Source organism: Macrobrachium rosenbergii, chromosome 14 (genome assembly GCF_040412425.1).
Source record: "Macrobrachium rosenbergii isolate ZJJX-2024 chromosome 14, ASM4041242v1, whole genome shotgun sequence".
NCBI lineage: Eukaryota > Metazoa > Arthropoda > Malacostraca > Decapoda > Palaemonidae > Macrobrachium > Macrobrachium rosenbergii.
In genome coordinates, this window is record NC_089754.1 from 50124771 (window position 1) to 50139591 (window position 14821).

General features: G+C 36.0%; 1 protein-coding gene across 1 annotated transcript in view; it reads left to right on the forward strand.

Annotated features, from left to right (window-relative positions):
- The window catches only part of LOC136845547 (glutamate receptor 4-like), a 6261-nt gene extending 1144 nt beyond the window's left edge, over positions 1-5117 (forward strand). The window contains exons 3-6 of the mRNA XM_067115728.1: positions 1-131; positions 3192-3298; positions 4336-4496; positions 5026-5117. The exon at positions 1-131 is cut by the window's left edge and continues 25 nt beyond it. Coding sequence (XP_066971829.1) covers positions 1-131; positions 3192-3298; positions 4336-4496; positions 5026-5117 — 491 coding nt within the window. The remainder of the gene's footprint in view (positions 132-3191; positions 3299-4335; positions 4497-5025) is intronic.
- Positions 5118-14821: the final 9704 nt, after the last annotated feature.

Below are 14821 nucleotides of genomic sequence, written 5' to 3' on the forward strand. Positions count from 1 at the left end.
CCTCCGTGAAGAAGAACTTTATGTTTAACTTGTCCGCAGAGGTTGGAGCTCGTGGATACCACGAGTACCGGTGGGGACTGACAAGCTCCAAGACCACTCTCAAATACGCGCTCCACCTCGATTTCAGTTCAGTGAGTAGACACGCTTCCCTTTACGAAGAGGTAGCTTTTAAGGCTTTGTTTCTGTCGTTAGGGTTTTATTCTTTGTATCCTCTTATATTGAATTCAGTGTTAAGATAATCCCAGGAGTAACACAAAATATTTTTAGAAATAAAGCCTATTTATGGAGCATGCCATCATCAATTCCAAAATCTTGCTTTTAAGTTTTTATTTCTGTCATTCTAGTTTTATTCTGAACGTCCTCTTATATTTAATTCAATGTTGAGATAATCCCAGGAGTAACACAAAAAATATTTAGAAATAAAGCCGATTTATGGAGCATACCGTCATCATTTCCAAAATCTTGCTTTTAAGTTTTTATTTCTGTCATTCTAGTTTTATTCTTTACATCTTGTATTTAATCCCATATCCTAGTAATCCTAAGAGTAACACACTTAAAACGTTTAGAAATAAGGTCTATTTACGAAGCATACCATCATCGTTCCCAAAATCATATTTTCAAAGTCATGTAATGCAAAACATAGTCATCACTTTATTCGAGAAGTTCAAGTACAACCATGTGAATCTGTACAAAATAATTTGTTAGAAAAGCTTTATTTTAGATAAGCATGAATAAGAAAAATTAGAAAAGCTTTATTTTATAAGAATAAACTCCTCAATCGCAAGAAACTTGAGCTGATTTCGATCTCCTGAAAAGCAAACAAAAGAGAAACAATACTAAACTGAAGCAAACAAAAGAGAAGCAACACTAACGGGGCATCGCCTACTAACAGGATGCTCAGTGCTTCACAGTCTGTACGGTAGGACAAAGGTTCTGATGCAATTATGTGAATCAATATATCCTTTAGTAGAAATGATAAATTACACCAGCTGAGCACCACAGTTTATCAGAACATATTGCTACGAGGTAAGCTTTACAGATGCTGCAAACGATAATGCAGATAAGCTTAATCGGTTTAAAATCAAAATGCCGATGCCTCGAAGGTGGGTAGCGCCGGCAGTGCACCTCATGCGGTGCACTGTAGGCTTTATACTTAAGGTTCTTTGCAGCATGCCTTCGGCCGCTAGCTGCAACCCCTTTCATTCCTTTTAGTGTCCCTCTTTTCATATTCTCTTTCTTCCATCTTACTTTCCACAGTTGATTCATAGAGCAACTGCAAGGTATTTCTCCTGTTACACCTTTCAAAATTTTACTGTCAATTTCCGCTTCAGCACTGAACGACCTCATAGGTTCCAGTGCTTGGCCTTTGGCCTAAATTTTGTATTCAGTCCAATTCAAATTACCGATGTGAGAAGGTTCACAGATCGTTTGAGAAGGGCTAAAACCTTTTGAAATGCAAGTTCTATTTGCCTTCTTGAAAATAATTTGCTTTAAACTTCCTTGTTTAGCTTGAAATTGAATAGTATCTTTAATTTAATTTTAATTCCTTTCCCCCAGCGTAACGCTGACAAACTGGTCACAGTTTAACTTCAAACGACAAGCGGAATTTTTTGTAAAATATCCACCAACCTCAAAAATATAATGAATTTTTGTAAAATAAAATAAGTCATTCAGTGGAGCATAAAATTGAAATACGAAATTAACTTCAGAACACTACTAACGAAATTATATAGACGAAAAGACAATCAAAGAGCATCCACAGTATGAAGACTGAAATATGTAAAACGAATTATGAGTCTAATAAAAAACCTTTCATTGTTGACCAATGAAAAACACAAACGGTTCAAAAAACGGTTTAAAATACATTTTTAATTTTTGTGCAAAACATTTTGCTCTCGAAAACGTTAATGATACTTCTACCTTTATATTCGCATATTGTGATTAAGTGTACATAAATTGTATATTCACGAAGGAGGAAATTTAGTCCAGATTAATAATAATACCTCATTGATTACGCTCTCTTTGTCTTCATGCAAAATTAGATTACTCAGCAGCATAATAAGCAATAGAGAAGTGTTTACTTTTCCCAATATAGATTTGATTAGTTAAGATTCATAGCTCAATAGCACAGGTTTATAAATACATTTGCTTCTTGCGAGAAGAATAAACATGACAAGAATTATGTTTCTGTAGATTTCTTTTCTGGATAAAAACTGAAGCGTTGGATTTTATAGTTAATATCCTTGCCCCTGAGAAGTCATTAAAAAAAAATAAAACAGCTGTTTGTGAATCACGAAATAAATTCATCAGTCCGTTACAAAGGACAACAGGTTACAAAACAGGGTACAGTGAAGCCGAAAGCCTCGGGGGAGGGGGATTAAATTAGAGCAAATTAGAGCAGCCTGCTAGATTATTCAATAATTTTCTCGTCAGAATAATCGCGACCAAGTTTCCCTTGGTCAAAGCTTAATGAAATATTCGTGGACCTCGATTGACCTTTTACGACGATGAATTTCAGTTAATATAATGATCTCAAATTCAAACGTTGTTTTTATAGCTTATGTAATATACAGCAAAGGCATAGAATTTGGTGCACTATAAATAAAAGCGGCAGATTAAATTGGTCACAGTTCAGTTTTAGACTTGATTTTAAAACTTTGGAAAATAGCTCATCGTGCATCCATCCGTAGACTAGCATTGTTTAGCCTTGGTAATGAATCGTTTGTTTAACCTTGGTAATGAATGGTTTGTTTAGCCTTAAAAATGAACGGTTTGGCATAAATAATGAATCCATAAATGCAAGACTCTCTGCTATGCCTTCCTTGGTGCAAATCAAACTCTGGCAATTCATCATTCACTGTTGATTTTTTCTTTGTGCAAGTCAAGTTAAGGTAATTCATCATTGACTGTTGATTGTTCCTTTCTGTAAATCAAACCTAGGTAATATATCATTGAGTGTTGATTGTTTCTTTCTGTAAATCAAACCTAGGTAATATATCATTGAGTGTTGATTGTTTCTTCCTGTAAATCAAACCTAGGTAATACATCATTGACTGTTGATCATTTTTTAGTGCAAATCAAACTCGTGTAGTTTATCATTTACCGCTGGTTATTAAATCATCTAAAAGGAATATTTGTAACGACCTGCAGTATAAATTGTTGAAGTATGAAGTATATAATCGGATTTTCAGAAAGGACGCTGCACCTACTATGCCATTAAACAAGGAATCTTCCAGACGAGCCAAGTGAGTTATGCTTTTCCAAAAGGGTCCAGTCTGAAGACACAGGTAGATCCCATGTGAGTATTATTATTATTATTATTATTATTATTATTATTATTATTATTATTATTATTATTATTATTATTATTATTATTATTATTATTATTATTATTATTATTATTATTTTTTTTTCTAAAGAGTGAAATGTATAATTGAAAAACTAAATGGGCAAAAATTTACAATAATTTACAACAAAATAAAAAAACAAACAGAGACTTTCAAGCAATGATAATCAACAGTCGGAATATATATAAATATATATATATATATATATATATATATATATATATATATATATATATATATATATATATATATATATGCATTCGTACGAATTTATATATATATATATATATATATATATATATATATATATATATATATATATATATATATATATATATATATATATATATATATATATATATATATATATATATATATATATATATATATATATATATATATATATATATATATATTATTATGGCCATAATTTCACTAGGGATTTAGCAAACTAACAGATAGGAAAAATAGAATAGAAAAGAGAGAGAGAGAGAGAGAATATCACTGATAAGATTCGATTACTTCATTGACTGCTTGAGCTTTCAGGTTACCGAGCAAAATGAAGCTACACTAAGAATTAGGCACTAAGCAAAGATTTCTTGTATATTCACTTATCCTCTAATACTTTCTGGCAAACAAATTTTACACCTTCCTTATTTCCTGCGGTAATTACTATTATTATTACTACGAGCTTGATGACGTGCACTACGCTGCGCTGGAACCCGGCGCTGCCCGTCAGGAGGAGGGTGGATGTGTCATGTCTCCCCTACCCTCCCGATCCCCTACTTACCCCGCCCACACCTGTGGCGGACAAACAGGTTTGCAGGAGGAGGGTGGATGTGTCATGTATCCCCTACCCTCCCGATCACCTACTTAACCCGTCCCCACCGGGGCGGACAAACGAAAAAGAACCATTCGGATTTTATTATTATAGATTACTATCACTATTATTATAAAGTCACCGCCGTCATTTTTCCTCTTCTCTTAGCATTCGAAGGCTGAGAGAATCGGGTATCATTGACTATCTGGTGAACAGAAGGATACCAAATGCCACGGAATGTCTCGGCCCGATGGACTCTGGGTTATCCGAGAAAAAGAGGCCTTTGGCAACTCAGGATCTGTCGGCCGCGTTCTTCATTCTGCTGGCAGGTAAACTCAGACTATGGACAGGTAATATATCGAAATTCTGTGATATATCTAAATTCTGGCCCCCAGGCGAGATAAAATTGGAGTGCAAAGTGAATGCCGCCATCGCGTGAAATATGTTAATTTATTAATTAGAACGGAAAGTAATCCCGGTGTTAACTTAATGAGTTATTTAAATGTAAATGCCACTGTTATATTTACTTAAGCTTTATACGTATAATCTCCTGATAGATAATTCCCTTGTTTCCTCCGGCATTTCCATGATAATCTGGATAACTATTTTTGTAGAAAATAATTACACATGAACCCAAACATTGCAATCATCACGTTATGGTGAAAATAACAGGAACAAGCACCGAATTCCAAAAATGCTTATGTGATAAATAACTTTTTATTGTCCTTATTTTTTTTAGAATGATGGTTTTCTTTTCTTGTGTATCTATTACCAGGTATGGGTCTCAGCTGTTTAGCTTTCATTCATGAGCGGTGGGTCTCAAGGGAAAACAGAAACACGGTGGCGTATAATGAGAAGTGAAGGAGGCATTTGGCTCTGATGATGATGATGATGATGATGATGATGATGATGATGATGATGATGGTGATGGTGATGACTCCAGAAACTGAAACATACTACTTACAATACGTTCATTGTACATATTATTCCCTGAAAGCAATTTAGAATATCCTCAAAAAATTTGACATATCCTCAGAGTAATTCAAAATATTCTCAAAGTAAATTGAAGTATTCTAAAGCAATTAAAAGTATCCTCCAACTAATTGGAAATATTCTCTAGTATTCGAAGTATTCTCAATTAATTTTATATATCCTGAAGGTAATTCAATATGTCCTCGAAGTAATTTGAAACATCCTCAAAGTAATTTGAAATATCCTCAGGAATTCGACGTATTCTCAAAGTAATTTCAAATATCCTCACAGTAATTTGATACATCCTCAAAAGTAATTTTAACTATCCTCAAAGCAATTTGAAATATCATGAAAGTAATTTAAGATATCCTCAAAGTAATCTGAAGCTGTTATATGTGTTAGGAACATCAATAAAGTAGTCTGAATGGCACATTTCATCTTAATCCATACATATCGGGTCTCCCTGTGGGTATGTGGTGAAAGGGAAGTATGGTAGATGATTTACTTCAAAAGCTTATGATTTTATTACTTTTTTGTATTTTTATTTTTTTTTCCTAGTTTTAATTCTTAAACAATTTCTCTTTAGTTTTCTGAAAATAAAACTATTGTGCCGGCTTTGTCTGTCCGTCTGCACTTTTTTCTGTCCTCACTTTTTCTCTCCGCCCTCAGATCTTCAAAACTAGTGAGGCTAGAGGGCTGCAAATTGGTATGTTGATCATTCTTCCTCCAATCATCAAACATACCAAATTGCAGCCATCTAGCCTCAGTAGTTTCTATTTCATTTAAGGTTGAATGTAGCCATAATCGTGCGTCTGGCAACGATATAGGCCAGGTTAAAGTTTCATGGGGCGCGGCTCATACATCATTATAACGAGACCACCGAAAAATAGATCTATTTTCGGTGGCCTTGATTATGCAATGCACGGAAAACTCGATTGCGTCGAAGAAATTTCGGCGCATATTTTACTTGTTCATATCATGCAAGCATAAAAACACCAAAATTAATTTGAAAGTACATTATAAACATGAATATCATTCGCAATTAAAATCAACATTTTGTAATAAAATATCGGTGTTATTAACCTTCTGAGCACAAGAAAATATATTCACTTGCGAACATTCAAAATACCCTTACCGATATACAAAAGCTGATAGTTTGTTAATATTTGCTTTCGATTATACTTGTTTATTTAGCTTTCATGAATGTTTCTGATAGTTTCTTTCTTTTTACCAAGTCATTAAAAAAATGATTCATCACAAAACTGTGATAATATTCGGGAGTGATGAAAGTGAAAAAAAAAATCATTTCTTAATATTTTTAAAGTCTATTGATTTTCACTTGGTTTAGATTGCACGTTGCTATTTGTGTCAATATCTTAATCTTTGTCCACTGCATCTTTTCACTTATATCAAAATAATGAAAAAAATCAAAATTAATTTTTCACTGTGAAAAAAGTGAAGAAGCGGAACAGATGAAACTAAAATCGACAGAGACTGAAGAAGTGTATTGACGAGGAACGTCTGAAAGCAACTAAAATCTAATTGTTTTACAGTAACTAAATAACAAAAACAATTTCACCCAGAGGGTACCTCAAAGAAAAAGCAAAAATATTGCACAGCCTTATGTCAAGAGGGAAAATTCTGAACGAGAACACAAAAAAAAAAAGAAAAATACTCCGAAAAAAAGAGTTGAAGGACAGATTTTGCAACGAGAGAGAGAGAGAGAGAGAGAGAGAGAGAGAGAGAGAGAGAGAGAGAGAGAGAGAATCCCTCTCTTTCACTCATCTTTAAGTCGCATACGCTTCGACAAATAATCTTGTCAAAAAAAAAAAAAATTCCAGCGGCGCAGAAAATCAAGAACCGTAAGACAAAATAAAAATTCAAACCAGAAGATTTTTCAGAGAAATATGTTAGTGGTGGGATGTTCATTTATTGTAAACATGCTCTTTATTTGATGAGGCAAACTGCAAGAATACTTCTAAATAACGAACGATGACAATTCCAGAAGAGTTTTTTTTTATTTTATGAAAGGAAAAGGACACTGAAGAAAGAGGGGTTTCCAAAAGCGAGCGTCTTCATTTTTATATCCACTGTTCTTCCTCGCCGTTTTTTGCGTGAAAGTTATTTTTTCAATTAATTTTTTCCTTGCGTTTTATTCTTTCGCTTTTAGGAGCAAGATAGGAAAAATGGATTGTCTGCTTTACATATACGAGTATATATATATATATATATATATATATATATATATATATATATATATATATATATATATATATATATATATATATATATGTGTGTGTGTGTGTGTATGTATGTATGTATGTATACATAGACATATACACATATATATGTGTGTGTATATATATGTATGTATGTATGTATATATATATATATATATATATATATATATATAGAGAGAGAGAGAGAGAGAGAGAGAGAGAGAGAGAGAGAGAGAGAGAGAGAGAGAGAGAGAGAGAGAGAGAGAAAACAAAAGTAACGTTCGAATCACCTAACAAAACAAATGTAATTTTTCCAATATTTCCATTAAGGAAGCAAAAACGTCTTTTCCTTTTATCAAGCAAAAGACCTTGACCTTGCATATCGCACAAGGTCAAGGAACACCGGCTTTTGAACTATTATATAAATTGATAAAGAACAGCGAATGCCAGATGCCGTAGGCGAATGAAGTCGCTCAATCCTCACTCGGAGCAAGAGGGACATGGAAGTATGTGACCTTGTCTCAAACGTTAAGAACCCCGCAGGGGGTTAGTGCCGTTTACGCGGTGCACTGTAGGCATTACTTAAGGTTCTTTGCGGCGTGCCTTCGGCCCCTAACTGCAACCTCTTTCATTCCTTTTGCTGTGCCTCCGTTCATATTCTCTTTCTCCCCATCTTACTTTCCACCCTCTCTATCAATTGGTTCATGGTGCAACTGCGAGGTTTTCCTCCTGTTACACCTTTCAAACCTTTCTACTCTGTATTTCCTTTCCGGCTATGAATGATCTCGTGGATCCCAGTGCTTGGCCTTTGTCCTAAACTCTATATTCCGAACGTGAAGACTCAGAAACTTGCAGCATCCAAGGCATCTGAACAATAACGGGTGAAATTGAGCCCTGAAAAGTGAACAGACTTAGCGATCTTGACAGGAATATAAATGAGCTCTGCCAGTGTTTCCGTTTTCTTTCCTCTTTTCTCTTTTCTCTAAGTTAGAATAACACGTAAAGGAGTATTCTCGATAACACAAAGCACTGAATTTTTTATGCATACCATGTAAAACACTCGAATGATGGGGGTCTCGACCGCACTTAATATACGGAACAAAACAGCTCCTGTCATGCTTGGGAAAGAACATTATATAAACGACTGCAAGAGGTTACCTCGTTCTTCTTAGTAACGTGTTTTCCGGATGCCTTTGAATGGCATCATTCCGGTGTTCGAAAAATAAAACTTAACTGGCTGACGGAGTACCACCTTCGTTTGAAGGGAGGGTGCTTTTCTCATTTCTTTAAAACATCAAATAACAACTAACAGTGGATATACGTACAATTCGTAAATACAAAGTGGAATATAAAATTCAGTTGTATGGCCTGTCCAGTAGAAATGACATAAGTCATCAGAAGAGAAACTCTTATTTGTATATTGCCATTGCTATTAAAACAGTAAGAGTAAAACAAAGTAATTTTCTTCAGGACAAAGATTTATCCACCCAACTCTGGAGAGGGCAAAGAATCTATATGTACTGTATGCCCCACAAAATTGTTTATGGGTGAAGACTTAGGAATCTGGAAGTTGAATGAATGTATTTCCAGGCATCAGTTAACAGTGGCCATTCCCGAAATTTTTGAAGTGTGGGATTCAATAGAGATTGACTGACCCTGTATATAGGTGGAGCTTATATCTAATGGGATTTCACGGAAGAGCAGAAACCTCAGTTACTTTACTACTACTTAATATTCAGGTTCCTTTGGCGTAGTATAAAATAAAAATAAAAATTTTCTTGATGTCAAGAATAGGTACCAGCCCTCGGGCTGGGGAGTTAAACAGTGGGCCTAAGCGACACACTGGCCACGTGTCATGGGCATTGTGACCTGTCCCCCACTAGCTGTTGGCCTAAGAAACAAGAGGTCAGCGCTTGCCCTATGAGCCTACAGAGGTCTAGGAGGACTTTAACTAACTTTAACAAACCTTAGTAGGATGAAATAACGGCAATTTTCCAAGGCTTCGTGAACGTCCCAGATACTAAGTTTTTTTTTTTTATGTAGTTTTGCGAACGGGAGTTTGAATCCTAGTTGAGAATTCGGTCCCTCGATCGTTAAGGAAGTTTATCTCGGGACGAATTTCATACCTCCTTGGGAATGGAATTCTAAACTCGAAAAATCATCATCTTGGCACAACTCGAGGTTTTTAACTATTCAGTTCATGCGCATAATTTCACGAGCTAAGATGGCAGAATTGAATTATGCTGAAGAAAAACGTGTAATTAAAACGTTAACTGTTTTCCCCACTTGTGTCTTATCATTTGCAAGCCGGGGCCATGAAAGGACATTAGGCGGACTGTCCATCATTGGCCGCTCTGTTAAAAAAAGAAAAAACACCGAAGTTTGACTGTCCCTGGAAAGTACACACTCTTGGCCCACTTTTCAGGAGCTCATATTTTGATTCCTATGTATCTTATCCAATGTGAATTTAAATTCATGTGGAATAAACCGGGAGGCTATGAATTGAACTGAGCAAAATAGAATAACCATCTATAATAATAAAATCCGAGTGGATCTTTCCTGTTTGTCCGCCCTGGGTGGGAGCGAGGTAGGTACTGGATCTGGACAGTAGGGGAAACATGACACATCCACCCTCCTCCTGCAAACCTTGTTTGTCCGCCCAGGGTTGGAACGGGTTAGGTAGGGGAGACATGACACATCCACTCTCCTCCTGCACCTGTTTGTCCGCCCCTGGTTGGGGGCGGGGTAGGTATGTAGGGGATTGGGAGGATAGGGGAGACATGACAGGCAGCACCGGGTTCCAGCGCAGCATAGCACGCGCCATCAAGGTCTTATATAATAAAATACCAATGAAGAAAAAGTCTAACTGAACGTATGTAAGTGCAATTAACATTACAAGAAAGTCATACAATTAACAACAAAGAAACTGAAAAGTTTGAAAAGTTTCCCATCACCTTACTTGTTTCAATGACTTTTCTCCCTATTCCTCATTACGGAGACCGGGCTGAATTAGTTAAGTTTTGTCTCGGGGACCTCTTCACATTAAACTTTTGGGAAACTTTTGACCTTTTATTCCCTTGTGACCAGCGCCACAGGTCTGCCAAGCTTCCCGCCTTCCTCTCACTGTAGAATTGGTCGAAGACTTGCGTTTGCTTCAGCAGTGTTCAGATATTTTTTGAGATACAGAGGAATAGAGAAGTATATTTTTTGAGATACAGAAGAATAGAGAATTATATTTAGATATTGCTGTCCCGTTTTAAGAAACACTATAATTTTGTTTGATTATGGTTCGCATCGGATAATTATTATCATCATTTTTGCAGCGAGAGAGGGGGGGGGAAACAAGTAAAAAATGCGCCGAAGTTTCTTCGGCGCAATCGAGTTTTTTTTTTGTACAGTGTATAATGCTGTATGAAACTCTCAGCCATGGCCCATGAAACTCTCAGCCGCGGCCCATGAAACTTTCAGTTACGGCCCGGTGGTGGCTTGTATTGTTGGCACCTATAGCGGTGCCAGATGAACGATCATGATTAACTTTAACCTTAAATAAGATAAAAACTACTGTAGCTAGTGGGCTGCAATTTGGTATGTTTGATGACTGGAGGGTGGATGATCAACGCACCAATTTGCAGCCCTCTAGCCTCAGTAGTTTTTAAGATCTGAGAGCGGACAGAAAAAGTGCGGACGGACAGACAAATAGCCATCTGAAGTTTTCTTTTACAGAAAGCTAAAAAGTGAAAAACCTCATAAACCATTTCAGGATCTATTTTCCCTTTATTTTCATTAGGTAAGCTGAACAATAAAACTAACGAACAACAATTAATATTGAAAGGTCATATGTCTGTGAAGCATTCGAAGCAAATTTCCCCACTTTTTAAATCTGAAATTATAAAGCTGACATCCCTTAAAGTCATGCAGTCGAGAACTCATATCTCGGTGGTTACTTTTCATGAGAAATGTCATGAAAAGTGCGAGTATCAGGCACCTTTATATGGATATCAGAATATCAGTTACCACTACACGGGGGAAGAGACGTCATTAACCTTTCTTATCTACAAGGTTATTTTTTAGGATGGAACAGAGATTCTTGATTAATCTATCATGTCTAAAAGGTTATTGATTAAGATGGAACAGAGATTCTTGATTAACCTTTCATATCTGCAAAATTATTGAGATGGAACAGAGATTCTTGATTAGCCTTTTATATCCATAAGATTGCTTACTAAGATGGAACAGAGATTCTTGACTGATCTATTATATCTAAAAGGTTATTGACTGAGATGGAACAGAGATTCTTGATTAACCTTTTATATCCAAAAGATTGCTTACTAAGATGGAACAGAGATTCTTGATTAACCTTTCATATCTGCAAAATTATTAAGATGGAACAGAGATTCTTGATTAACCTTTTATATCCATAAGATTGCTTACTAAGATGGAACAGAGATTCTTGACTGATCTATTATATCTAAAAGGTTAATGACTGAGATGGAACAGAGATTCTTGATTAACCTTTCATATCTGTGAGGTTACTTACTTAGATGGAACAGAGATTCTTGATTGACCTTTCTTGTCTATAAGGTTGCTTATTAAGATGGAACAGAGATTCTTGCTTGACCTTTCATATCTATAAGGTTGCTTATTAAGATGGAACAGAGATTCTTGATTAACCTTTCATATCCATGAGGTTACTTACTAAGATGGAACAGAGAATTCTTGATTAACCTTTCATATCTACAAAGTTGTTCAGTAAGAGGGAACACACGAATCAGAAAACAGTTTTCGAAAATTACCCCCAACTCTTTCGAGCAAGAAACAAACAACTTTGAACTCTGGTATAAACTCGAGGAGGCGCTTCTGTGATTAAATCGTAATTACCGAAAGGGTGAAGGCAGCAATTACGCTGAAGGTCAGAACGATCCTGCAAGGGGTATCAAGTTGGACGAGAATAACCCGGTTGTTCACCCCCGATAACAACCAAAAGGAAACATATTTGCCGAAGATGGTTGTTTTTTTTCTTAAGAGTTGCGGAATATCTTCAGCTTAGATCGGTTAGGTGTTTTCGCTTTTGTATTTAAGTTAAATTTAGCAGTTGCTTTTTTTTAAGTGTATAAAAAGTCGGTTTACTGTTACTTATAAATGATAAAAGGATAAAGTAGGAATTTTTCAATTTGTTTTATATTCGTGTTATAATAGTTAATAGTAAATAGCATCAAAATGTGTTTATACAGAAACATATTGTATATCACAGCAACTCAAGATTTAACAACACAAAAAAATGGACTCATTTTATTCTTATCAGTGATATTTTAAGTGTAGGGTTTTCAACTTCTTTGTAAAATTCCAGCCCTTTACTTCTTAGGTTTTCAAACTTCAGGTACTTAACAGAACTCTTCTCACTGGTATGGGGCTCCGTGTGAGGAATTTGTTGCAGACTTGAATTTTCCAGCCACATTGTTTTAGGCTTTCGTAGGACTGGTTCGATCTTACGGGCTGCCCTAGAGCAAGAGAGCACATGATGGCACAAGGCTGACTTAATCTAAAACGAACGATTATCTTATTCGTAAACGAGATTTGGGATCTTTCCTAGACAGTAACCCTCAAGACTTTTAACCGCTGCGGAGTGTTTAGTACAAGCCCGTTGGGGATTACCGTAAAAACGTAAACAAAAGACTGCAAATATCATAAAGATAATGATCCCCAAAGAAGTATTAGTCCTAGATAACGACCCCCGAACTTTGCTGGGGTCACTATCTAGGAAAGATCCGAGATTTGAATGCTGGAGTATGGAAAATAGAAGTTCAAAGAAAGCAATGAAACTGGGTTCCTACAGAACGTCGCACTGGGGATTTTTGACAGTGCCAGTGAACAGAATCTCGTCTCTGAACTATGAGACTCCCTACACGTATGTGTTTTAATATCTTAATCATCTACTTCGCATTAGCAGATCAATTTCGAGTAGTGATTACGTGTCCAACACATTTTTGTTCTTTCCTTGTGGGTATTCGTTTGCCAACGCCTCCTGAATACATCGAAACAAAATGTTCCGAAATTCTTCTTCGTACGTGACCTCCCATCTTTTCTTCTTCTTCTTCTTCTTCTTCTTCTTCTTCTTCTTCTTCTTCTTCCCGACAAACCCTCTCCTCTACTCCAACCAACACCACCCATCGCTCTCTATCTACGCGTTTGTGCGTGCGTATGTGTATGTGTGCGTGTGTGTGAGAGAGAGTGTGTGTGTACTCATGGTAGATATTCTCTATGTGTTTTCCTACTCCCCGGCTTTGTTTGAATATACTCCGGGATTAAAAGGAATGCTCTTTTGGTACCCGCAGCCCGCAAAAGAGCGCAGTGTTCTCCAGGTTACTACAATACGTCTTTATTTTCTAATGTTGCTGATTTTATGCTGGGCACTGAATTACGGTTTTCAGCGTCGGCGACATATATATATATATATATATATATATATATATATATATATATATATATATATATATATATATATATATATATAATGTATACTGTATATGTACTTACCAAGTCTTTCAGTATGTGAAAATTTTCCATTTCCCTTTCATTTTCTGCTCGGTTGCAACATACACAGTGTGTCGCTATTTTCCATCTCATATTTCCCTTTTCGTTTTGAACGACAGTGAACTAAGCATTCATTTTCATTGCTTTTTTTTTTTAGGAGATTGTCTCTGTTTAATATTCAGCTTAACAAACATTTACGTGGTGACTTAATCCTTACCGAGAACTGATGCGTTAGTTTATACTTAGGCTTTTAACTCGGGACTAGAACGCAAATAATAATTCAAGTTCGAGGAATTTCTCGAGTTCAGTAACAAACTCAGTTCTAAGAATATTACGATTTCTGAAACAACTTAAATGGAGGATAGTGAGTTTGAGTCCGTAAGAATATATCAACTTTCAGCCATATTATGGCCCCGCAAATAGAAACTTGAGCTTCAAAGATTTTGAAAGATTATGAGCAGGAGTTATGTTCCAAGAAGCGTTTAAACAGATATTAAGTTATAATTGATTGCCTAGTCAAGGAAGAAATGTCCTTTCCAAGATAGACAGAAGAAGACCACTATTAACATTCAATATAAATATGGAGGGAGCATTATAGTCATGTAGGAAGATTCGAATTATGAATGGATGTACCAATTATGACTTTGGTTATAACTTCTTCTTCTTCTTTTAACGTGCTTTTTTTCCCATTTTTGTATGGGGTAAGCACGATGCCTTCTTTGAAGGACTTTGATTTGGCTTTGGGGGTAGACCTGTAGTCTCGATCGGCTGCCCTGCCTGACATCGCTTAGACCCCGGTAGCGTATGTTTCATGTAACGACCCAACGCCCTTTCTTCCCAGCAGCGAGAAGTTGTTGCGCGGGTAGGGCGAGAGTTCGAGACGTGTGAGATGTTTGTTATGTTTTTAGAAGGTGAGTGGCTTTTGTTTTGTG